The sequence below is a fragment of the Planococcus citri genome, chromosome 1, assembly GCF_950023065.1.
Source record: "Planococcus citri chromosome 1, ihPlaCitr1.1, whole genome shotgun sequence".
Taxonomy (NCBI): domain Eukaryota; kingdom Metazoa; phylum Arthropoda; class Insecta; order Hemiptera; family Pseudococcidae; genus Planococcus; species Planococcus citri.
This window is the reverse complement of record NC_088677.1, coordinates 52,428,615-52,451,886: the sequence shown is the minus strand read 5'-3', so window position 1 is coordinate 52,451,886 and position 23,272 is coordinate 52,428,615. Positions and strand designations below refer to the sequence as shown.

Genomic DNA, 23,272 nt, shown 5'->3' with positions numbered 1-23,272 from the left:
TTCTCAGAATTTTGGAGCTAAAAAATACGACATTATTCAAGACAAGAGTGCCGAGATTGGCTGCATTCATTTCGTGAGTATCTATACCTACTATCTATCTACCAGAGACATCAACTTTCAATAGAAGGGTATTTTTCCACGTCTGTTCTTCGACTTCGGTAGCCAAAAACAACGGACTCCAACGATCATGACTACATTCCAGAGGAAATGAGTAAACGAAATACATACCTTACTCGTAAAAGTTATGCATACATGTACAATAAATGCTTTTTTTGCTCACCACTGCCAATACCACGAATCAAATCTAATTCGCTCCGTATCCGGACTAATTCTGCATCTTCTGCTTGCCGAATCTTCCCATCGTTCTACTGCATTCAATAGTTTTGCATCTTCAATCTGAAAAAAAAATTCGAATTGAGTATTTCAGAAAAAATTTTCTATTTTTAAAACGATTCTTTGAGTTGGAGGAAATTTGAAAGATGTTTGATATTTTTTTTTAGCCCTCCTCCCCTCGTCATTCCTCTATGAAAATCAAAGAGAAAACTGTGGGTTTAGTTACGACAACACAACCAACAAATCTTAATTGGAAATTCTTTAATCAAACCTCATCTGTGTAGTCACTAGAGTCACGCATCCTTTTACAATTATTGTATATACTTGTAAAAGTACTTTCAATTGAAATTTAAGCAAAAGAAAAAAAACGCGTAAAAAATATATTTAATTCAGCTGTAAAATTTGAAAATACTTCGAATAACTTCTACTAAGGCCGCGGAAAACAACAATGAACAAATTGAAATAAGAATAAGATCTTTTACTAAGGATAAATACATGCTTATTGTTTTAGGTTTCTGTTGGATCAGTAATAAAGCGTGTAAAATGATCGGCACAGTTTCGTCCATCAATATAGCAATGACTCCAGCCAAGCTGACCATAATTTTAAAATCCGGTAAAATAATTGCAATGCAGTAAGGCGCAATGCATAAAAATATTCTCAAAGCGTATTCGGCAGTGATTGGATGGTTCATTTTTCGATCTTTGAATATATTGCTCCATAATGTATCGAATATGGTGAACGAGACTAAAATGAACGAAACACAAACCGCAAAGGAGTAAAGGCCCAGAACAACGAACGAAGCTGACCGATCGGGTGGCAAATTGAAAAGAATGCTCCCTTGCAGACTGTTACCATATTTCGCGTATCCCAATATTCCGAAGGTACAGTAGATCAAGGCAACTGCACATAAGGTAATATTTATAACACCGAAAGAGCTGGTGAATTGTTTGGGATACTTCATATCGTTCTTCAACGGCATTATTATACCTGTGCAAGTAAAGGCGCCCAGTGCCAGACTGAAAAAATCAGGAAACTTTGTGACATCTCCGATCGCTTTGAAATCCGCTGATGTGTTGTAATCCGAAGGAATCGAAAGGATCAAAATTATGTTAATCATGTTGAATATGCTGGTCAATATGGACAAGGGCACTAAGAACTTCAAATTCCGAATCACAGCCATAGGTATTATCACCACCATGATAGCAGTCACTACGTACACGATATTCAAATCAAAGTCGCAGAAATGGTTGATGATAATCTTCAAGTTTCCACCAATCGTAATCAAGTATATGGAATTTGAAATGGATTTGTTAAAAACGTAATGGAAATACGTCAGGAACTTAGCGACAGGAGTAAATTTACGAACACATACTGGACCTTGCTCGAAAGTATTCGTGACGATACCTAGGTATGTAAGGTTAGGTGTCTTCAGCTTCTTGCAAAGTTGGTATTCGACGTCCATCAAGAGATGTAAAACATGTAGGTAAATGAAACCTACCAGAAAAATACCGAAGATTGCGACGCTGTAGCCAACGTTCTTGAAAGCGAATGGTAAAGCCAATATACCAGTTCCAATGGTTGCTTTGAACAAGTGAAATAAGGAACCCAAAAAAAGGGTTGGATGATGTTGTTTACCATAATCGTGAGGATCATAATCTAGCGAACAGTCTTGCTTCGTAGGATGTTGTACGGCTGTTGATGAATTTTCCAAGTCTTTTAGCTTGTCTGCGTTATTCGAAGATGAGGTACAATTGCTGCATATTGTGGATAAAAAAGACAACACCATTTCTCAAATATGATAGGAAAAAATGTCGCTCACAAATTTCAACAAACCGTGATCGAAAAATCGACAAGTGATGCGAAACTTCACCTGCAATCACTGATGACGAATTTATGATTACTTAATACACGAAAACAGTTTTAGTTTTATTCGGAACTGGTATACTCGAAATTCGTTATTTGTGTACAGAAGCGCATGCGAGAGAAATGAAAAATTGTAAATTTTAATGCGGTTAGTATAATCAATTCTAATCCGGAGATCACCGATCAGACAAGTGTTACACCCTATTCGTGATAATTGGTTTTATTCAGCGTGCTATTCACGGTTAAGATTGATATAAAGTCAATGAGAATCATAAATTACGTAAAAGTGTATTTTTTTAAAGTTTATTTTGAAGAAAAGAATGTTTATTATGTTCACGTGATCATAAAATCGAATGCTTACTCAAAAATGTCCAAAACTTCAAACTTGGCGAACGCATTCGCTGGCACACACACGATGGTATTCTATTCTTCCCCCAATTTTTTGAATCATATATTCATGCTCCACTTTCGATTATTTCTCTCATTCAAATCGCACTCGGACAGCAGGTAAAGAGAAACAAACTCTATGGAATAATGTATCTATTTTGATAGGAAACATTTTTCGAAGATTTTTCATTTTTAGATTCTCACTAAAGGAAAAGTTTGATGCTCCAATTTAATCCCTTATTATGAAAACTCAATTCGACAGCTATCGAAAAAATTGAAATGAAATAGGGGTAAATGTCACAGGAATAACCGATTTCAAAAAAATAATTTTCGAATTCAAGACTAACAATGGAATTGGGTCTCGTAAGATTACCTTTGTTTACATAACTGATTTATCTATTGGGTCTCAATCTTGACATTTTAGAAAAAAAAAATTTAGGGGCGATCAAAAGTTGAGCTGAAATACCGAATAAAAACTCAAGATTTTTTTCGTTGAAAATGCGGTTTTACAGCTAGATACATGAAATGTGAAAAACGACAGCATCAAAATTCCAATTACAGAAAAAAATGCTCATGCATTCAGAAAAACCACTGAACTTGTAATGTACATAAGAGAGCACATTTTTGAATACTTTCAAAACATTAAAGGAAAATAATTTCTAAAAAGAGGAAATTTTTGACCTACTAAAATGAGACGCTAATGTCTATTTTCCCATTCAAAGTCCAAAACAAAACTTGTAGAATTTCTAAACATTTATGCACTTCTGCTCGCCTAAAAAAAACAGTGATTTCACCAAGGATGAAAAATTTTCTAAATGTTCAAAAACACAAATTAGGAAACGAAAACCTTCGGGACATTTTAGCCCTTTTATCGTGATATGGCAAGCAATTCCTTTTGGTGAGCTGATTAAGTGATATAAGAAGAAGAAGAAAATGCGTTCTGAAGCATTCAACTTTTTTTCCCCGTAGAGTTAGAGAAAATGAGAGAGAAGTAACGGAAAAAACATTCAGGAGAAAAAACTCACCAGAATATTTCTCCCACACGACTTTTCGTTCACGTCTGCATTTTTAGATTTCGCTTTGAAAATCTACGTAATCGTTTCGGGAAAATCTACACTTTCAAAGTGAGAAATATTTCTATTGACAAATCGCAGGATCGAATTTTTCAGTCCCACCTTTCGCATGAAATTTCACAAACTTCATCTGATGACCATATCCTGGGTGTTGAAAGATTGGAAATTTTGTAAAAATCCAGGCTTTAAAGGTGAATAGGCTACCATTTGGAAGCATGATTAGATACGTATTTCTACCATTTCGAAGGGTCAGAGGAGGGAGGGCTAAAAACAAAATACAACGTACAAAAGTTTAATGAATTTAGCTATAAAACTTGACAATACTGCGAATAACTTCAATTAAAGCAGCAGAAAACAACAATGAACATATTGAAATAAGAGTTAGATCTTTCATTAAGGATAAATACACGCTTATAGTTTTAGGTTTCTTTTGGATCAGTGATAAAGCGTGTAAAATGATCGGCACAGTTTCGTCCATCAATATGGCAATGACTCCAGCCAAGCTGACCATAATTTTAAAATCCGGTAAAATAATTGCAATACAGTAAGGCGCAATGCACAAAAATATTCTCAACGCGTACTCGGCGGTGATTGGATGGCTCATTTTCTGATCTTTGAATATGTTACTCCATAATGTATCAAATACAGTATACAAAGTCAATATAAACGATATACAAACAGCAAAGGAATACAGACTCAGAACAACGAACGAAACCAACTGATCTGGTGGTAAATTGAAAAGAATGCTGCCATGTAGACTATTACCATATTTCGCGTATCCCAATAATCCAAAAGTGCAGTAAATAACAGCAACTACTGGTAAAACGATGTTTATAATTCCAAAAACACTGGTAAATTTTTTTGGATATTTCATGTCGTTCTTCAACGGCATTACTATTGCAGTGCAATTGAAAGCCCCTAAAGCTAAGCCGAAAAAATAAGGAAACTTGGTGATATCTCCGACCGCTCTGAAATCCGCAGAACTGTTATAATCAGTGGGAATGGTGAGGATCAAGACTATATTGATCATGTTGAATACGCTGGTCAGTATCGACAGAGGTACCAAGAATTTCAAACTGCGAATTAATGCCATTGGTATCAACATTATCGTGACAGCAGTTATGAGGAACACGATGTTCAAATCGACGTTGTAATAATGATCTATGATAATCTTCAGGTTTCCACCGATTGTGATCAGGTATATAGAATTGGATATGGATTTATTAAACACATAATGAAAGTACAGCAGGCTTTTAGCAATCGGAGTGATCTTGCGAACAAATCCTGGTCCTTGCTCAAAGGTATTTGTGACGATACCGAGGTACGTCAAGTTAGGCCTCTTCAGCTTTTTGCAAAGTTGGTATTCGACGTCCATCAAGAGATGTAAAACATGTAGGTAAATGAAACCTACTAGAAAAATACCGAAGACTGCGACGCCATAGCCAACGTTCTTGAAAGCGAACGGTAAAGCCAACATACCAGTTCCGATGATTGTTTTAAATAAATGGAATAACGAGCCCCAAAATAGAGTGGGATGTTGTTGTTTGCCATACTCGTGAGGATCGTAATGTTCCAAAGACTCTTGCTTCGTGGAATGTTGTTCGGATAAAGAAGGGTTTTCCAAGTTTGATTGATCGGATTGGACCGAAGATGAGACGCAATTGCATATTGATGAAATAGGATTCAATACCATCTTTCGAATGCGAAGTAAAAAATCTTTTAAAAAAATTTCAACAACTCGTAATCGGCGAACTGACTATGAGACACATCGAAGCAATCGCTAACGATTAATACAAGATTTCAACCATTATTCCATATACGAAATAGATCTCAGTTTTATTCGTAGCCGGTACTCGAAATTCTTTGTTTCGAGTGTAAATAAATAATTATAGGTAGGTAACAGTACATTACCGTGTTAAATTTATCAATTTCTAATCCACAGATCAGGGCAATATTACACTCACGTGATTGTTGGCTACACAAGGCGTGCTACGCAGACGGATTTAAATTGAGTCTTAGTGCTTTGGATGAAGGTCGAGGTTCTTGGAATTAATTCGAAACATCGATAGAAATGGTAAATGTTCCAATTTTGCAAGTATGTACTACTTATTACAGTCATCGAGTTATTCATGCTCGAAGTTGTTTGCAATACTCATTCGAATTTGACTAAAAATTTCGACCTCCAACTCACTCCCTCGTAATTTCCTTCTTCAAAATACGATTAGAAAGCTGTGGTCTGTGGTTATCGGTATTGACTTCCATTATTGAGATCCGTCAAAATTATTTCGATAATTGAAGATCCCAAAAGCAACTCACACAACTGAGAAGTCAATACCAACCCCCTCCCTTCCCTCTCATCATTCCGTCATACGCTCTGTGGCGCTGATACTTTAGCGATCCAACTACACGCCAAAAAATGCAAAGTATCACACAACTTGGCTCGACTAAATACTATATACTTACTTACTATGATATACATTTACACATGTACCATCGAATATCACGTGTCCGTTGATAACTCGTACCCACGTTTCAACGGTGACGACCCACACTAATAAACACACAAAAGTACAAAATATACGTCACCGAGTACGTTTCTAATTGCCTTTTTGTCACTGTCGTGTGCGCGGCTGCCCTCGTCGCTTCAAAATCCTCCAATTATTAACATCCTGTTTCTCTTTGTAATTTCGTACCTGTAATTTTAGGATTTGAGTTGTTTTTGATTAAGCTTTCCTCCTTCTTCGCCCTCCAAATCCGAACATAGTTATTAATTAATCCACCTCGATGTCCGCAAACAGGTAAAAAAAATTTCTTACTAGACGGCCGTCACGTGTTTGTCTTTGAAGAAGAAAAAAATGATTTTTCAAAATAAAACGTCAACATATTACTTGTTGTGTATCTTCGTAGCGACGTGGACGTCGACGGCTATTCGTTAAACAAACGTTACAGTTGATTAAAGTTGAAAATTTGTTCGACGTCGTCCTTTCGATTGTCACCGTTAATCGAGTACGTATTATATAATAGGCAACTATTAGCTAGTAGCTAGACACAATACACACTCAGTCAGTTTATCTCGCAGCGCAGCCACCGCGTTCGTACATCTCAATTATACAAACTTATCGCAGTACGAAGCACAAACGTGACGAGTTCGAAAGCGAAAAATCACCGTCGCCGAATCGGACAATGATCAAAACTTTCTCGTCAACTAGCCAGGTATCGATGATTTATTTCTGTTTTATTTCACGTAAAACTAACCGTTCAACTGCCAACCTCCCTCAGATCCCTCATCGCACCAAAGTGATCCTATTCATTCGTTAATCGTTGAACTATACCCAAATAACGCGATACCATTTATTTTATTAACATCGCACCGCATAATTGTTCACTGCTTTTCGTCTACAATTACCTCCTAACCATCATGAAATGCAGCATTAGCAACCGAAAGACGCTGCGAAATTATCCAGTTTCAAGTACAGCACAGCAATTTTTCGAGAAAGAAAATTGGATACCATTGTATAAGGAAACGTCTATCGGCGCATATAATATGTATTGCCACATATGAAAAGAGAAGACGTGGTGGAGGGTGAGAGAGTTTGTTGAGAAACGATCTGACCGAAATACATAATTTTATATAATCTTGAAGGCTAAAGGGAGATATCCTGTCCTTTCTTTAAATCGAATTAATCCTATTAATATAAATTGAGTATTTTATAAATCAAAAGCATTCATCTTCAAACATTTCCCATATATTATTCCACAACAAAATGAAACAATAATACAAATAAAAGAAAATATGCAAGAAAGGAGTGCGAGTCGACAACATCACCCATCCCATTCGTCTAAAAAAATTGATAAGCGTTTCATGGAATTCTACACGACACTCAGGTCGAATCGTTCACGATATAAAGTGACTCATTCGAATCGAATACTACGAATAGGTTAGAATAGGTGCATTTCTAATACACGGCATGGTCAACATGTTTCAAGGTTTGCTATCTTTATTCCGTTTTCACAATTTATCAAATCCTCAAATGTGTTTTCAGAAGAGTTAAGTACACAGTACACACAAACGAAACGATTTCAACTATTATCGCCCATCACCAAAAAAACAGAATTACATATTTCTTATTAACCAGGGAAAGGAATCTCCCTTCTGCTAAGAAAAAGCTGACAAAAAAATTCTTCCAGATATCTGGGGAGAGCGTGGTCAAACTAGAAATTACGTAATCTAGTTTCTATCGAGCAGCTTTCAAACCATCTGAGATCAAAATGTTGCCTACTTCGATAACTGAAGGGGCGAATTCCGTTCCAAAAAAAAAGTTGAAACACATAAGTTACTACTAACCACGAGAGTGAACAGGAAATCGGAAAATGAGCTGATTATTGCCCGTCCGCTAAAACTTGAGCGCCCCGCTTAGTGCATGACATTGTCACATTATTGCTACCAGAATTTTCACCATTGAACCACAAAATAATTTATTGCCACACATGAATGGGTTGAGTGATACCCATAAACAAAGATGCAAACGAACATGCACATGCATTTTGTGCACGTTTCGAGACGAAAAATCATAAATGATGATTGAAGGGTTGCCTACTAAAGGCACCAGGCGGACCTCTCAAGTTGTAGTGGCCGGACAATTCACGTGAAAATTGTTTGCACACTTTAAAGTTGAAAGGGGTGACGAGAAAACCCGTGTTTTACGAGATTATTAAGAAAATTAGGGGTACATACATAGAAAAGTTGAAGGAAAAAACATTTTTAAACTGCAATTTCACGTATTTTAGGGGTTAAAAATTTTCAAGATGCGAGTCCTATACGCAAAGTCGCAAACAGTTGTCAGAACGAAACTCAAAGGTCGCTTTTACATGACATTATTAGCGCTACTGTCTGGTTTCATCATCATTTTACAAATTACTACGTATATTTTTCATTCGTCATTTTCCATTCAACTATTCACTTCATCACCTGAGTGAGTAGTTGAATGCTTTTTCATTTTGTGAAGGTGTAGCGAAAAAAGTAATCAAACTATGCATCTCTTCCTTCGCAAGAAAACTAGTAGAATTTCAAAAAAGAACGAGTCTGAAAAACGGAAACGAAAACTGTAAAACTGAAATTTAGAACCAAAAGATGAAGAATTAAAACTTAGAACGAAATATGATCTTTGAAACAGGATCGAACGGAAACCCAAAAACTTCATTTTTACAGCCCTGGCTTCCAATTTGAGCAGCCAAAAGAAAAGTTATCTGGTGGATTTCATATGATTACAGTTTAATATACTGATCTAGTCATATATGTAATTTTCCAAAATCCATTCCCTCCTGCTCAATTTCAAGACACTTCTTCAGTTTTTTTCTATTTTTCAAAATTTTGTTGAAGAAAGACGCTCATGAATTTTGGAGAATTGTTCCTAAATTTATGCAAAGAAACGCGAGTAAAATAGATGCAAATTGGAATTTGAAAATCCGCTGGAGGCTTCACGGCAGCTCAAACTTACCCCCCTCCCCCCAATCGGATCGGAAAGTTAGATTACGTAAAGAGCTTTAAGATTACGATACTGTGTAGACTGCTACATAAGCAGCAACTAGCAACTTTCCAGCCAATAACCGAGCAACTTATATCATTTTCGTGCCACTGTCGTGAAGTTGCTATGTTGCTGGTTGCCGTCTATGTACATGTAGCAGTGCACTAATTCAAACATCAGTTTTCTACCTCGATTCACGATTGAAACAGATTTTTACACCATTCATAAGCCAAACTAAAATTTTCAAAATATGTCAAATTAGAAAAAATTACTCTTACATATATCTTAAAGCTCTGTAATACAAGTATGGAAATAGATTATACTCTTAAGAAAGTCATAGGATTTTACGTACGTTTTACGTACTGCGCAGTGCGCGAGCAAGCATCAAATCAGCTGTTCACGTACAACGTTGCACCGCAATGGTTGCTCCACCCACTTCCACCGCGTGACGACACCAACCTGCCATGCGCAGTACGTAACACATACGTAAAATGCTATGACTTTCTTAAGAGCATACTCTATTTCCATACTTGTATTAAAGAGCTTTAATATATCTTACATCAAAGATGATTTACTACTCGACTCGTTATCCGAATCTGGTAACACTGTATCTACCTCTGCTGCAAACGCTGCATGCGTCAGTGGCATGCGTACGTGACGCCGCGCCGTTGCGCAGCAAAATGGCTACCGAAATTGAATTGAATCGAGTAAGAAATTATAACTCGAAATCAAACATTTGAAATAGAAATACTTACACATTACATTTACAGACAGAAAAAACACAAACACAGTGGTGATTAAACACACTTCAAATAATGAAAGCTCTTACGAATTACGATACATGAATAAGATACACTGTATTGTTGTGTATTAGATCGCTTCTTTCTTATACGGAATTTCATGACAATTTAGATCAAACAACCCACAGAATTCATTTCTCCACGAAACATAATACGTCTCAACTTAGTTAAATCCGATGATTCTAGATGAAATCGTGATGAAATAGTTACCTTCTCTCAAGTATTATACAGTATGATGATTATGAACAAAATCGTATTCCTTCTCTAAGATAGAAAATCACTAATGCTTTAGTAACTTAGGTATGTGTCTCTTCTGTATATGCAACACTACGTTATACTCAAAATTGTAGGATTTTTCATTTCCTACACAACTTTAGACAATGATGCTAACGTAAAATAAAACATGATGGTTGGTTTACTTACATCAAGAAAACTGACCAAGTGACCACGAACCGCTCAGGAAAATCAAGAAGAGATGAACATCGCAATTCGCAAACGAATTCTACTTTACCGTTTACAATACAATAAGTACAGCATTAGTATTACGAATTCACGAAAAATCACTATCGACGCGATGGTCGCATTACACGATCAAACGAAGTTTTGAAATTCGAGTAATCAATTAAGTATCAAAACTCAAACCCGAGTCTGAATCAAGATTCTTACTGTCACACACGAAACTCGAACTCGTTGGTACTTTCAAGAGATTAAATTAAAACAAAATGACAAAAGACATTAGACAGAACGGACTTCGCACACGGAAAAGAGATGGACTGATGGACGCACAAATGACAAAACAAAATCAAAATCAACGAAATCGAAAAATGAAGACGTGCCGACGTGGACGTGGAATTAAAAACGCCAAATAATCGCCACTTCGCCAAATATTACACTACCCCCTCCATCATTCTAAACAAAGACAGCACAAGCACAACGCACCGTAGTTCGTTGTTTCGGCTGGAACGGTTGAAGGTTGCAAGAGGAGTCCATCCTGACCGGAATCGGAGCACCTTATTGATGACGTCATAGCTCAACTTCTCGATGTTTATTTATCATTTTCCGAGTTTTCACAGGTAATTGTATGGGAGAAATTCAGTTTTTCGACTTTATTAATCATTATTGGTAGGAATAAAGTGAATTTGCGTAAATTTCGATGATGACTTTTCTTAATTAAAATGACATTTTTCGTCGAATGGTTTGCTTTCCAGCAGAATTACAGAAACAACGACTTTATATTATAATATAGTATTTTCATTCATGGATAAATTATTATGTAAGTAGATATATTGAATTGAAATTTCTCGAAATTTTCAATGAAAACACTAGTGTTTTAAAATACCAAAATCAAAAATGTTCAGAATTTTATTTTTATCCAGTTCAAAATAGTTTTTTATCCAAAGCTGCTACTGTTTAGTGTTTATCTTTCAGAATTCAATGAATTCATTAAAGCTCAACGTTCGATTTTTACTCCGCATCTCTGGTTTTCACAACTTGGAGCTTTAATGAATTTTGAACAATAAACGCTGAGTGAGCCTTTGGGTAAAAAAAAAAAACATTTCGAACAGAATAAAATTCTGAACATTTTGAAACACTCATGTGCTCATAATCCGTGAATGAAAATACCTTCATAAAGTCTTTTATTTCTACACGAAAACAAAAATTGTTCACACCATTCGATGAGAAATTCAATTTTACTTCAGAAAAGTCCTCATCAAAATTTATATAATTCGGTATTTCGTTATTTATACTAAAAAAGTAGAAAAAGAGACCTTTTCCACATAAATAAATGAAAACTTTTAATGAAAACATGAAAATAAACATCGAGAAGTTGAGCTATGACGTCATCAATAATGTGCTCCGATTCCGGTCAAGATGGACTCCTGGTTGCAAGGAATCCGAATAAAATCGAAGGTAGGGGGGGTAGCAGTGCAGCCAGTTTATCACTTTCCAAAAATCACTAGATCTTATTCAATAAATTACCATCATTTTTTATTTTTTTTTATCTCTCCGAGTATTTTGTATCTTGTTTTCAATTATGGAACTTAATTTGATAAATCCCTTCCCTTCACCTCTACTTTCTCAAGATGACAAAAATTGGCATGTTTTTAGGCCAGCAGAGAGGATTTTTGCAAATCACACCAAATTATTTCTGAGACATTCTGTTTTTTCGACGTACCCGAAAAAAATTGAAATTTTAGTAAATTTGAAGAATTCTCGATAGGTATTATACCTACTTTCTATTTTATTTACGTATTATTTTAACCATCTTTCATTCTTTCACTGTACAGACCACCGAATCCAAATAAAAAACACAGGAGTGAAACACAGCACATCAATACTCACAAATTACAAGAAGTCTCGTGCCAAAAACAGCACCGCTATACAAATTTTCAACATTTGTAGATTTGTACCATTTTTGGTACCGGTGTTCTGTGTAGGATTAAAAACTTAACAACTATTTTTCAAGAGCTGAAAAATATTCCGCTCATTATTCACATTTTAATTCATAATTTGAGAAAAAAATCAAAAATTTGCAGTTTCTAAACTTGAATTATTCGGAAAAAACCTCACAAGAAATCAATCAAATCACGAAGCTCGTGAAAATCTGTGAAAGATTTTTAAAACACAAAATGACATAAATTTGATAAATTTCAAAAACATGTATATTGTCAGGTTTCCTTACCTGAGCCTTCTAGTCTCGTATACAAAAAATTTAATTTTATAAAACCCTCCAGCGCGACGTTCTGTAAATCTACATGAAAAGACAAACTGAAGCTTGTTTGCATTCCTGAAATTTGAATACTCGAATAAAGAATTATTCATCTGAGAGGTATAAGAATTGCAATTTAAAAAAAATAATGTACTTAGTCCGTTCAATACTCACTTTCCAAAGAGAATTTTTAAACGAGAATCATGAATCATATTGACATTCAGTGAAACAAACATTTCATCATCACTATGGGTACTTTTAAAGTTTTTAAATTGAAATTACAACTTTTTAAAAGAAGTTGCCTACTCACTAAGGTAAAAAAAATCTACTGAAAAATGCACTTCAATTATTCAGATTTTTTCGAAAAATAAATTTGTATCGCATGAACGATGCCCTTTACATGAAAAATAGAAAAAAAACTCGTAAAAATGTTCAAGGTATCGGTATTAATTCGAGGTTGAAGATGACAAAAGTACAGAAATTAATAGAGGATACATTAGAACAACTTTTAAATCTTAAACGAGGGAAAAAATTGTCGTTGAGTATAATATGTTACGCAAAAAGTGACTCGTTTATGATTTTTCTTTTTTTCAAATAAACTCAGTTTAACAATAACGTTGCTGCATTTAGTGTTACCCTGGCCGACATGGTTAGTGAAGAAAATGAGATCTAATTCACTCTAGAATAAAATCTACTGGCCTCGATCGAAAATTTTTTGTTTTTTTGGCAAGCATTGGACTTGGAAGAACGAAAGACGTCAACTTGGAAACTTTTCTGGTTCTTATCATTCGGATGAAAGTCCTTAAGGAAATTTTCTATTAGTTAACTGGATTTGATAAAATTATGGTTTCCATTTCCAATTCCAGTTTACCAAAAAAAAAAACAAGTAGGTTTCCTTCGATCCATTCTTTAAATTTCTAACTATCACTCATCCAATTATTTCTGAACTCACAACTCTCTCGCACTCTCGCCGTTCATTTCTAATAAATTAACTTCCCACTGTGCACAAATCCACCCGACACATTTATACTTACTCGGTAATACCTTTACCTAAGAAATCGTAATTTTTTTTACAGGCTCACAATAATTCGAAGAACATCAAACACGATGCGCCCAACTGGACGTTAATCTACACGTGATCAATCATGACGATAAAACCCTCTGTACAGAGTATATCCGACACATTAACCCGAAGCTCTGTTAAAAAATCAACAAGACGTTATGACAGCACCGTAGATCGTAATGCACCGGCGTCAAAAAAATGCGACTCTTACGACCCCCACGATTACGGTAATGAAAACCACCCGACTATATTTTGGGGCCCAGCGCTACATTTTTTCAAAGCTATCGTCGGTACCGGGATTTTGGCACTGCCTGCTACATTCGAAAGTGTCGGATATGCGATCGCTATTCCAAGCACGATTCTAATCGGTGTATTGTACATGCACATAATTCACGTTTTGCTCGACGTCGAGTACGAATTATGTAAGATATTGAAGATACCTAATTTAACGTACGTCGGTGTCGTTCAACAATGTTTCGAGCAAGGCCCTAAGCCGTTGCAAAGGTTTACTTTGACGGCTAAATTCTTGGTGTATTTCCACTACGTGGTGAACGGTTCGTTGGGTAACGCTGTTTATTTGATCACGATCGCTGGTAATTTCAAAATGATAATCGATTATACTTATAACGTTAATTCCGACATAAAAGTTATAATATCGATTGTAATAGTACCTTTGATAATTTTAGGATTGATAAAAAATCTAAAATTTTTAGTACCAATGTCGACCATTTCGAACGCCTTTAATTTCATAAATATTTTCTTAATTCTGTACATATCTTCGAATCATGCCGGTACCAGTAACGACGATGTCAGAGCTGTAAACGATGTACTTAAATTTCCAACATTTTTCGGTATCGTTCTGGGAGCATTGACTGGCACAGGGATGGTTTTACCTTTGAAAAATGATATGAAAAATCCGCGAGAATTTTCCACCGTGTTCGGTGTACTTCATTTGGCTCTGGTCACTTCGACCATTTTGTATGTGATTTTTGGATTTCTAGGTTACGTCAAATATGGAAGTCTAATACAGCCCAATATTTTAAACAATCTACCACCTGAAAATAATCTAACATTTATGGTATTATTGCTGTGTTCAGTGGCGATCTGCGTATCGTATACTTTATTTGTGTATGTGGCTTTTGATACGGTCTGGAGTAATGCATACGACAGTACTTTTTCTCGAATGCAAAATCGTATGTACATGGAAAGGGGTATTAGACTGGGTTTAACTATTTTGCCATATTTTATCGCTATGGCTATACCAAATTTTCAAATACTAGTATCAATAGGTGGCGTTATTGGTATACTAATTGAAGTAGCTGTACCGCCATTTATACAAATTTTAATATTGACTGCTCGGTCGGAGCAAAAAACCAGGATGACGTATGTGATCATATTCAAGGATATGTTTATCGTAGCTTTGGCTTTGTTTTTATTCGTCGGAGGAGTAATTAATGTAATCGATACGATTACCGCTTTTTTTTCGCAGTAATGTCCGCTGAACTTCTGCCAAATTCAATAGAGAAAATTATAAAAGATGGAAGGATTAATTTGGGTATAGAACTAATCTATTGTATTTGCATTAAAAATACGTACATCATGGGTTTTCACGATTATAAAAATTTTAAATCTTCCAATCTCGTATTCCAAGTTTTTTTTCAATGAATTCGACGATTATTGAATTTCACTCGATATTTACATCGTGTTCGTCATTCTTAAAGATTACCACATACCTACCAACTGTGAATTCAACAGATTAAAAATTGAATAGGAAATTCGAGGCTCAAGGCACTTCCACTTTCTAAAAATGAAAGAATTTTTACAAACTTTCTCATAGGAATCTAATGGTCATCTTATCTAAAAAATTGTTTTGTTTTTCGAATATTTTCTTCATTGACAATAAAATTTAAAATTGTCAAATTCAATTAAGTACTCGTAGGTAGGTCTAGGTATAGTATGTAATAAGCATATTATTTAAACGTATGTACTTGTACTTATTGTGTAAGTAAGCTAATTAAAAGACAAACAAAGTGATGAATAAAAACTGCATGTTTTCTATGAATTTTAGTCCTTTTTTCGAGTTGGAAAGGGGTGTAAAAAAACTTGAATTCATAAATTAGTACCTAATATAGAAGTTGAGTAATCAAGCTGCGCTCTGAAGCGACTGAAAAATTACTCAAATTCGATACCTAAGCTGGCCAATAAAGAAGGGAAATACTTCGTGGAAAAAAGCATAGAAAAGTAAATTACTCTTTCCACGCGCTTTTAAAAAATTCGAATTTCCAAACCAATGAGCCAAAATAAAACGTCATCAATTTTAAACTTACGTTTCGCCAAATCATTCTTTAATTCTCGAGCTCGTATAATTTCAACGTAGGTAAAGCAGCATGTAGCTTCTATTTCCCTCGACTGATCGAACATTTTTATTGTTTTGTTTCATTCCTTGTAAAACACATAAACTGACTTGAAATTTGTTACAAACATTTTGTTATTAAAATTAAAGGATTGCCCGACTGTTTTTTAATCCGCGAATACCTACTCGTAGATATTATGAATCTTGTATAATGTTTTGAAAATCAGATATTCTAAAAATTTGCTTTCACCCGCACACCCGCAGTGTTTGCAATCAACATACGAGTACTTCGATCCATCAAAAAATTTCGAGTGGAAATTGCAGATAAAGAAGAAAAAGTACATATCTAAGTAAAATGCACCATTATAAATGGAATTTGAGCACTGAATTTCCATTTGAGATGTTAGCACATTTTTGAAGATTTAAATCAGGCGCTTGAAAAATATGTACTTACCTCTACCTACAGCACTAATAAAATTAACTCAAAAGAAACGCAAAGTCAAAATTCGGCTGGTAAGTATCTTCTTTCCGACCTTCAAAATGTTCTAAAAACCCGATTCATATTTTTTTTTCCTAAGAATTTATACTAAAAGTATCAAAAAAAAATTGCCATCCACACGTCAACATTATAAGCTGTAATTTGGTTCATAATTCATGGCCAATCTCTGAGGTAGAGTGCTTGCAGTTTCACAGATTCTCAAACTCTACGGTTGGAAAAAAATCAATGAGGATTGAGGATTCTAATGAAATCCAGCCCTATCAAAAATTTATGAGGAGACTGGTAAGAAGGATCATGAATAGGGATAATCTGAGTTTCGCCAGAGCTGAATTTCACCAAAGCTTAATTAGGTAACATTAATGCTTTGAAATGTGGGAAATGCAATCATTTTTATGGTGGGGAGGGAGGGCAAGCGTATTGACTTTCAAGACATTCTCTAGATAATTTTTCAATTTAATATGAATCTTCCCCCTAATTGCCCAATAAATCAATATAATTGTTTTAGAGTAAACAAAATATCATTTTTCATTTTATCCATTTTCAATTTTGGAATCATTTTACAACTTGTGATGATTTTTTTTAGTAAATTATGTAATTGAATGAATTTTTCTCGGCTTCCTCGACGCAATAACGTTTTGCTGAAAAGTGAAGGTCCAAGAAATGCCTCAAAAACACCAGTAATCGATTTTATATTTCACCAAGCAGCCTCCTTGTAAGTAACATTTGTAACGACAAATTTTCGTTTTACACGTCATAATAACATTATAGGTACCCGTTACCTCATCTTATACTTCTTATCTCATGCATCGAATACGAGAGTAAATTAATAAGAAGCTAATCACTCAGGGTCATCCGTAACTTCACACTCCTCACCTCCAAAATCCATGAACAAAATCAAGATGCATGCCAAAAATCACTCTTCCTCTCGTCCTACATAAAAATGCATATTTAATACAAATTTTACGACGAAATTTAGCTACCTACAGCAGTAAAAACCTCCTAGAATAAATTACGTCCAAAGCAATCTGTTTAGGTCCAATAAACTCGATTAAAAATAGAACATCATTCAAAAAGTAGGCTACAAAATGAAAACATTACATTCGTAGTAGGGCGACGATGAAAAACCACTCCATAACACACTGCACAAAAGAATCACCAATCGGAAAGCGTTTTCAAGGTCAATTTTCCAAGGCTATAATTAATAATTATTAACGAGAAAGACCGCACATACATGACATAAAAAAAGATAGCACATTCGCCATTCAGTTTCTCGGACGATAAGAGTGGAAAAAAGTGAGTCGTACTAATGTTTTCTTTTTTTTCAAGTCGTTGTCGTACTTACGTAAAGTCACAAAATCGTGTTTAAAATTTATCTGTACGATATCATTTCCAATGACGTAACGCAAATTCTCAACAAAAAAAAAAAAAAAAACGAAGGAAATTTATCAGTTTCCCTTTTTTAAAGGTCATACGTATATAATTTTCAAGTCAGCAATTTTAACTAGCAGGTAACTCGAGTCTTTCGACATTCATACGTAGAGGTACAGGGTATAGGTAATCTACATAGGTATACGTAAGAGACGGACACAGTATACAGTGTCATGTATAAACGATAGTAACAGTTTCAATGTTAATGCATCGGTGATAAGTTTTATGAAGTAAGGTTAACCTTTATTATTATTATTTTTTTTCTAGTATAGATACGGTTTATTCGACTCTAGTTACAAGTTGGAAATTCAACGTAATACGTACCTACCTACCTACACAACAAGTGTCTACCTACGTAAACCCATACGAGGAGCCGAAACCAAAAATTGAAGTCGAAAAAAATTTGTGAGTATTGGCATCGTACGTGGTACCCATATTACGTGTAACATAATGAAGGATCACATTCGCAGTACGTGTTTACTCTTTTATAATTAATGTATTTTTAATGAAGTACGTTTGTGACGAGCAACGTTTTAAAAAAGTGTGAAAAAACACGATATTTCTTCTTTACGAACTCGGTGAGCTGAGCTTTCAATAACACAGTATGGATAACCGCGACGACGCCGACGACAAAGATAATCACGTTAACAGTAAAAGTTCAATTATACGTAACATCGAGACGAACAGCGTGAATTACAATTCGATCAGCAGCAAATTTCCGTATCTGAGAAGCAACAGTCTCGAGACGATATACGCCTTCGATAACCCATCATTTCTGCCGGATGGATTACCATCATCTCAGCCAGGTAAAAATGGAATACCTCCTCTACCAAACATACTGGATACGCACAGCTTCTACGATCCTCATGATTTTGGCAAAGAGCAACACGCCACATCGTTTTGGGAAACGGTACTGCATATTTTAATCATATCTGCCGGCCCAGCTGTGTTCACATTGCCGGCTACTTTTTTGAACGTAGGAGCGACGGTCGGATTGATCGGCGGTTTGCTCGTCATCTGTTTTTACGCTTACAACGTACGTATGTTTGCCGACGCCGAATACCAAATATGCAAAAAGAAACGAGTGCCTAATTTATCGTACTCGGATACCGTGTTTTTCGCTTTGAAAACAGGCCCCGAAAGCGTCCACTTCCTAGCGCCGTACTGTCGAGTCCTAACCTATTTGGTATTTGCCATCACTTGGGCAGGAGGTAACGCTTTTAATTTAATTCTGATTGGTGAAAATTGCAGAACTCTTTTTATGTTATTTTTCAACCAAGAAATTAATATAAGAGTAGCGATGATTTGCATAAGTGTACCCTTACTATTCCTATGCTGGATCCCAAATCTGAAGTATTTAGTTACCGTATCAACTATAGCCAATTTCATGAACCTGTTAATCATACTTTACGTACTTTACTTCGTTTTCGACGACTCGAAACCATTTCAACCACGAAAAGAACCGATTAATTTGATCGACGTGCCTCTATTTCTAGGCTCCATATTATTCTGTATAAATGCTACAGGTATCTTGATACCTCTGAAGAACGATATGCGAGAGCCGAAAAAATTCAACTCAACATTCGGCGTATTAACCGTATCGTACGTAGGCATAGCCGTCCTGATAAGCATTTTCGGTACGTTATGTTCGCAAAAATTTGGAAACAACGTACACGCGAATGTATTACTGAATTTACCCGTCGAACATCCCGTCGTTAAGTTAATATTGCTATTATTTTTACTAATTCTATGCTTACAATTTCCTCTGGTAACTTACGTGGTTTACGATACCGCCTGGAATAATATGTTACGCGAATACAAGAGCAATGTTACGCATAAATTACTTTCCGAATACGTTGTAAGGACTACGATAGTCGCGCTCATCTTGATAATGGCTTTCATCGTACCGAATATTCAATTGTTTTTATCCTTCAGCGGGACTGTTGGCACATCTTTCGATAGCATGTTGTTTCCGACTATAGTCAATACATTGGTGTGTTTTCGTAAAACCAATAATAGTAAGAAATACGTCTTTATTTTATGCAAAAACGCACTTATCGCCTTAATCGCTTGTACCTTGATAATATGCGGAGTGAACGATTGTGTTAGACATATTCTTGCTTATTATAACGGTACGTAGGTATATGGTATAGGGAGCCTGCAGAAAGGTATAATAAAAATGACTGAAATATTAATTCAGGTCATTTTGGAGGAAGAATCGAACAAATGACAGGTGATCCAACTCGTTTCGAGATGGTTTTATTATTATACCGACCCGATGAATTCAGATATACCTACGTCAGCCTAGAAAGAGACACCAGTACCACTATAAGACAGCAGTGGACGCTGATCGGTCAATTGATTTTATAAAATCAAAAACTGATGGATATTTCAAACAACTGATAAGAGTGATAAGAAATTGAACAGATTAACTGAAGCGAATGAAATTCATGTACCGTACACTGTAATTATTATCAAGGTACCTGTACCTTACCTGTACCAAATCCAAACGAAATTTTGAGAAAAAAATTCTCAAAACTTGATTTTTAAAATTAAATTTCCCGATGTTTTTCTTCGAAATTTTCTTATTTTGCTATTGTTCGTTTGAATAAAGAAAGTGTGTGATGATAAACTTATCTCAAAATAAAATTTTTCGTTTCATATGTTCTCAACATTTGATTATTTTTTAGCAGATTTGACGAATTATTTTTTCACAGCTTCCCGACTTGAAATTCAATTAGAAATTAATGCTCAGAGTGTCAAAATACACCGATTGGCCATTACTATACACTTTTCACTATAATTTTGGTCAAATTCTCCAAATTCGCGATTTCTTATTCTTTAATGGATTAACTACCTATTAAGCGTTCAATAACTTGTGAATCAACAGGACCGTCAAAAGAGGGGGCAAAGGGGAGAGCCCGGCAAAGTGAGTACAAGATCAAGATGGAAATTTCTAAAAGAAATAAAAACAAAAATAAAGTCCTCACAAAACAATATTGTTTTTATGCCTGTCGAAATACAGATTTTCAAGAGCTTTCGCCCTCGCTTGGGCGTTCTGCGCTCTTTTTAAAAATCAACTTCCTTCAAAAAACATCGTTCCAATTTTAAAATTTTAAAAGCCAAAAAATAAACTCCTCGTCCTCACATTAAAAAAAAAAAAAACAGTTTTTATACCTCTCGAAACATAAATTTTCAAAAGCTTTCCCCCTCGCTTCGCTCGAGCCTGTTCTCTTTTCTTTTTCAAAATTAACTTCCTTCATAAAAACATTAAAATTCTAAAAAATTTTAAAAACCGAAAAATAAACTCCTCGCATTAAAAAAAATCGTTTTTAGGCACCTCGAAATCTCGCCCTAGCATTCGCTCGGGCTAACTTGTTTCTCATTTTATGATAAACAGATTTCACATTGAGGCTTCCAAAAATTAAAAAAAGAAAATAAAAATTTTCACTAGTCATTTGAATATTATATCAGTCGGCAAAATTGATATTTTTCTCCCATATCAGTCGACACCCCTCGTCCCCTTCTCATGAACCTCAATATAGCTTCGGCTTTAGAAATCAGGCCCAACGTGATAGTGATATTTGTCTCAGACCCGCATCGACTCTCGACGGCCCTGTGAATTAATTAATCAATCAAATTAATTATTACGTAGTTCTATTCCTTCAACTTTTTCAAAAAAAACAAGCAGTTGATTCTTTTTCAGATTGTTTACAAGATCAAAATTATTGATACCAGACTAGTGTACTTATTTGGACTTTCCTTTAGGGAAAAAACGAAAATTATTCAATAAAAATGATTACGGAGAGTCCACAAGGGTACATCATATATTGTTATTTCTTACTTTGTAACTTCGGAAGAAGGTCCTACAGGCAAAAAAATATTTATCCTAAAGATACTGCAATGAAAAATTTTTCAAAACGCTTGTCTTATTTTTTTACAAATTTTTTGAAAAATTTCACAAAAATGATAATGGTAAAAAGATACCTACCTTTGAAGGAATGAGAATTTCAATAAAAATAGTTCGAGATTTAAAATTCATATATAATAAGCAAGACGACTCGATCTACCTTCGTATTCAACAGATATAGAAAAAACAAAAATTCAGACATTTTTTATTTTTCACCTTATTTCACAATAATTCCTCTGTACTTCTCATCCCACCCAACCGATTTTCAAAAACCATAACAATTAAATTTTTACAAAAATTCACGTCTACTTGGCAGGTCTTAGTACGTAAACGAAATATTAATTTACTGCATTTTTACTTGGATAATAATTTATTACTTGCTGTATAAAAAATAAGTAAACATTTCCCAAATTTTATATGATTAAAACATTCATTCTAGAAATTAAAATATGCATGTTGGATTTTATTTACATTTTTTTTTTTTTTTGGCTTTTGAAAACAAATTTCATGACACGCGATAGTTCAAGCAGACTTTGTTATGGCACTCTCTTTTGAGTTGCCAAACTTTTTAACAATCTTGAAGCGAAGCTACCATCGTGTTTCTGCCTTCTAAGAGGTTTCGCAGATTTCCGAAGACTAAAAATACAATTTGGCTGATTGAAAAATCACACAAACTGCGTTTCATAAAGAAAATCTCATCAAGCTTCAAAAACAACTCAAGCATCCCAGCTGAAATTGGTCGTTAACTAAGCTTTCATTTAAATTATTTCTTTTCGAAAACCGGAACGAAACGAACGATGTAGCAAAAACATAATGCAAACATTGCACCTGACCGCCTGACGATAAACGTTGATAAGGTGAAGACGAAAAGAATTTCTCGTCGAGCCGAATCTACACTTTTTCACGATTATTATCAAAGAAAATTTTGAAACTTGTATTTTTCCCGAAATCTTCACTGATCATTGATTCTCAATTCATCATCATTTGGGAGAAAAGGCCAATGATCTCTGGACATCTCTACAAATATGTACTTTCTTATTCTCAAGCTTTCACTATTTTCCCCCATTAAACATTTGTATTACCTACATACGATATAAACCTTGAAAAAATTATCGATGGAGTAAAATTGGTATGAATAATTTTTTCAATGCCATTTAGGTTTATACTGCTAATAATGATTGTAATTAAGTCGCTCAATAACTTAGATTTAAACGCGTTTTATAAATGATTAAAAATTATAAACATTGAAAAACCATCGTTGTCTGTTTTATTTGAGTTTCAAGTTCGCATGACTGTTAATAAAATGAGCAAGTAAATTTCGAAAAGT

General features: G+C 34.9%; 4 protein-coding genes across 8 annotated transcripts; 2 read left to right on the top strand and 2 right to left on the bottom strand.

The window, feature by feature from the left end:
- Positions 1 to 698: 698 nt before the first annotated feature.
- Positions 699 to 2,389, bottom strand: LOC135842294 (proton-coupled amino acid transporter-like protein pathetic). Its single transcript, XM_065359689.1, has one exon. It carries the CDS (start codon positions 2,118 to 2,120, stop codon positions 723 to 725), a length of 1,398 nt encoding a protein of 465 aa, XP_065215761.1. The 5' UTR covers positions 2,121 to 2,389; the 3' UTR covers positions 699 to 722.
- Positions 2,390 to 3,948: 1,559 nt separating this feature from the next.
- On the bottom strand, positions 3,949 to 5,539 carry LOC135832677 (proton-coupled amino acid transporter-like protein pathetic). The gene has a single exon (XM_065346066.1). It carries the CDS (start codon positions 5,348 to 5,350, stop codon positions 3,959 to 3,961), a length of 1,392 nt encoding a protein of 463 aa, XP_065202138.1. The 5' UTR covers positions 5,351 to 5,539; the 3' UTR covers positions 3,949 to 3,958.
- Positions 5,540 to 6,261: 722 nt separating this feature from the next.
- LOC135832678 (proton-coupled amino acid transporter-like protein CG1139) lies at positions 6,262 to 15,817 on the top strand. 5 transcript variants are annotated; one of them, XM_065346071.1, is made up of 4 exons: positions 6,262 to 6,455; positions 6,565 to 6,663; positions 6,742 to 6,870; positions 13,769 to 15,817. In XM_065346071.1, the coding sequence occupies exon 4, from the start codon at positions 13,838 to 13,840 to the stop codon at positions 15,245 to 15,247; it is 1,410 nt and encodes a 469-aa protein (XP_065202143.1). In that variant the 5' UTR covers positions 6,262 to 6,455; positions 6,565 to 6,663; positions 6,742 to 6,870; positions 13,769 to 13,837; the 3' UTR covers positions 15,248 to 15,817. The 5 variants fall into 5 exon arrangements, with proteins under 5 accessions (XP_065202143.1, XP_065202141.1, XP_065202139.1 ...); XM_065346069.1 differs by having other exon boundaries at positions 6,737 to 6,870; XM_065346067.1 differs by having other exon boundaries at positions 6,725 to 6,870.
- Positions 15,818 to 17,880: 2,063 nt separating this feature from the next.
- LOC135832676 (proton-coupled amino acid transporter-like protein pathetic) lies at positions 17,881 to 23,200 on the top strand. Its single transcript, XM_065346065.1, has 2 exons — positions 17,881 to 18,115; positions 18,303 to 23,200. The coding sequence occupies exon 2, from the start codon at positions 18,640 to 18,642 to the stop codon at positions 20,173 to 20,175; it is 1,536 nt and encodes a 511-aa protein (XP_065202137.1). The 5' UTR covers positions 17,881 to 18,115; positions 18,303 to 18,639; the 3' UTR covers positions 20,176 to 23,200.
- Positions 23,201 to 23,272: the final 72 nt, after the last annotated feature.

Bases quoted from the DNA above. Each gene is read 5' to 3' on its own strand.
- LOC135832678 (XM_065346071.1), top strand. From the start codon at position 13,838: ATGACGATAAAACCCTCTGTACAGAGTATATCCGACACATTAACCCGA.
- LOC135842294 (XM_065359689.1), bottom strand. From the start codon at position 2,120: ATGGTGTTGTCTTTTTTATCCACAATATGCAGCAATTGTACCTCATCT.
- LOC135832677 (XM_065346066.1), bottom strand. From the start codon at position 5,350: ATGGTATTGAATCCTATTTCATCAATATGCAATTGCGTCTCATCTTCG.
- LOC135832676 (XM_065346065.1), top strand. From the start codon at position 18,640: ATGGATAACCGCGACGACGCCGACGACAAAGATAATCACGTTAACAGT.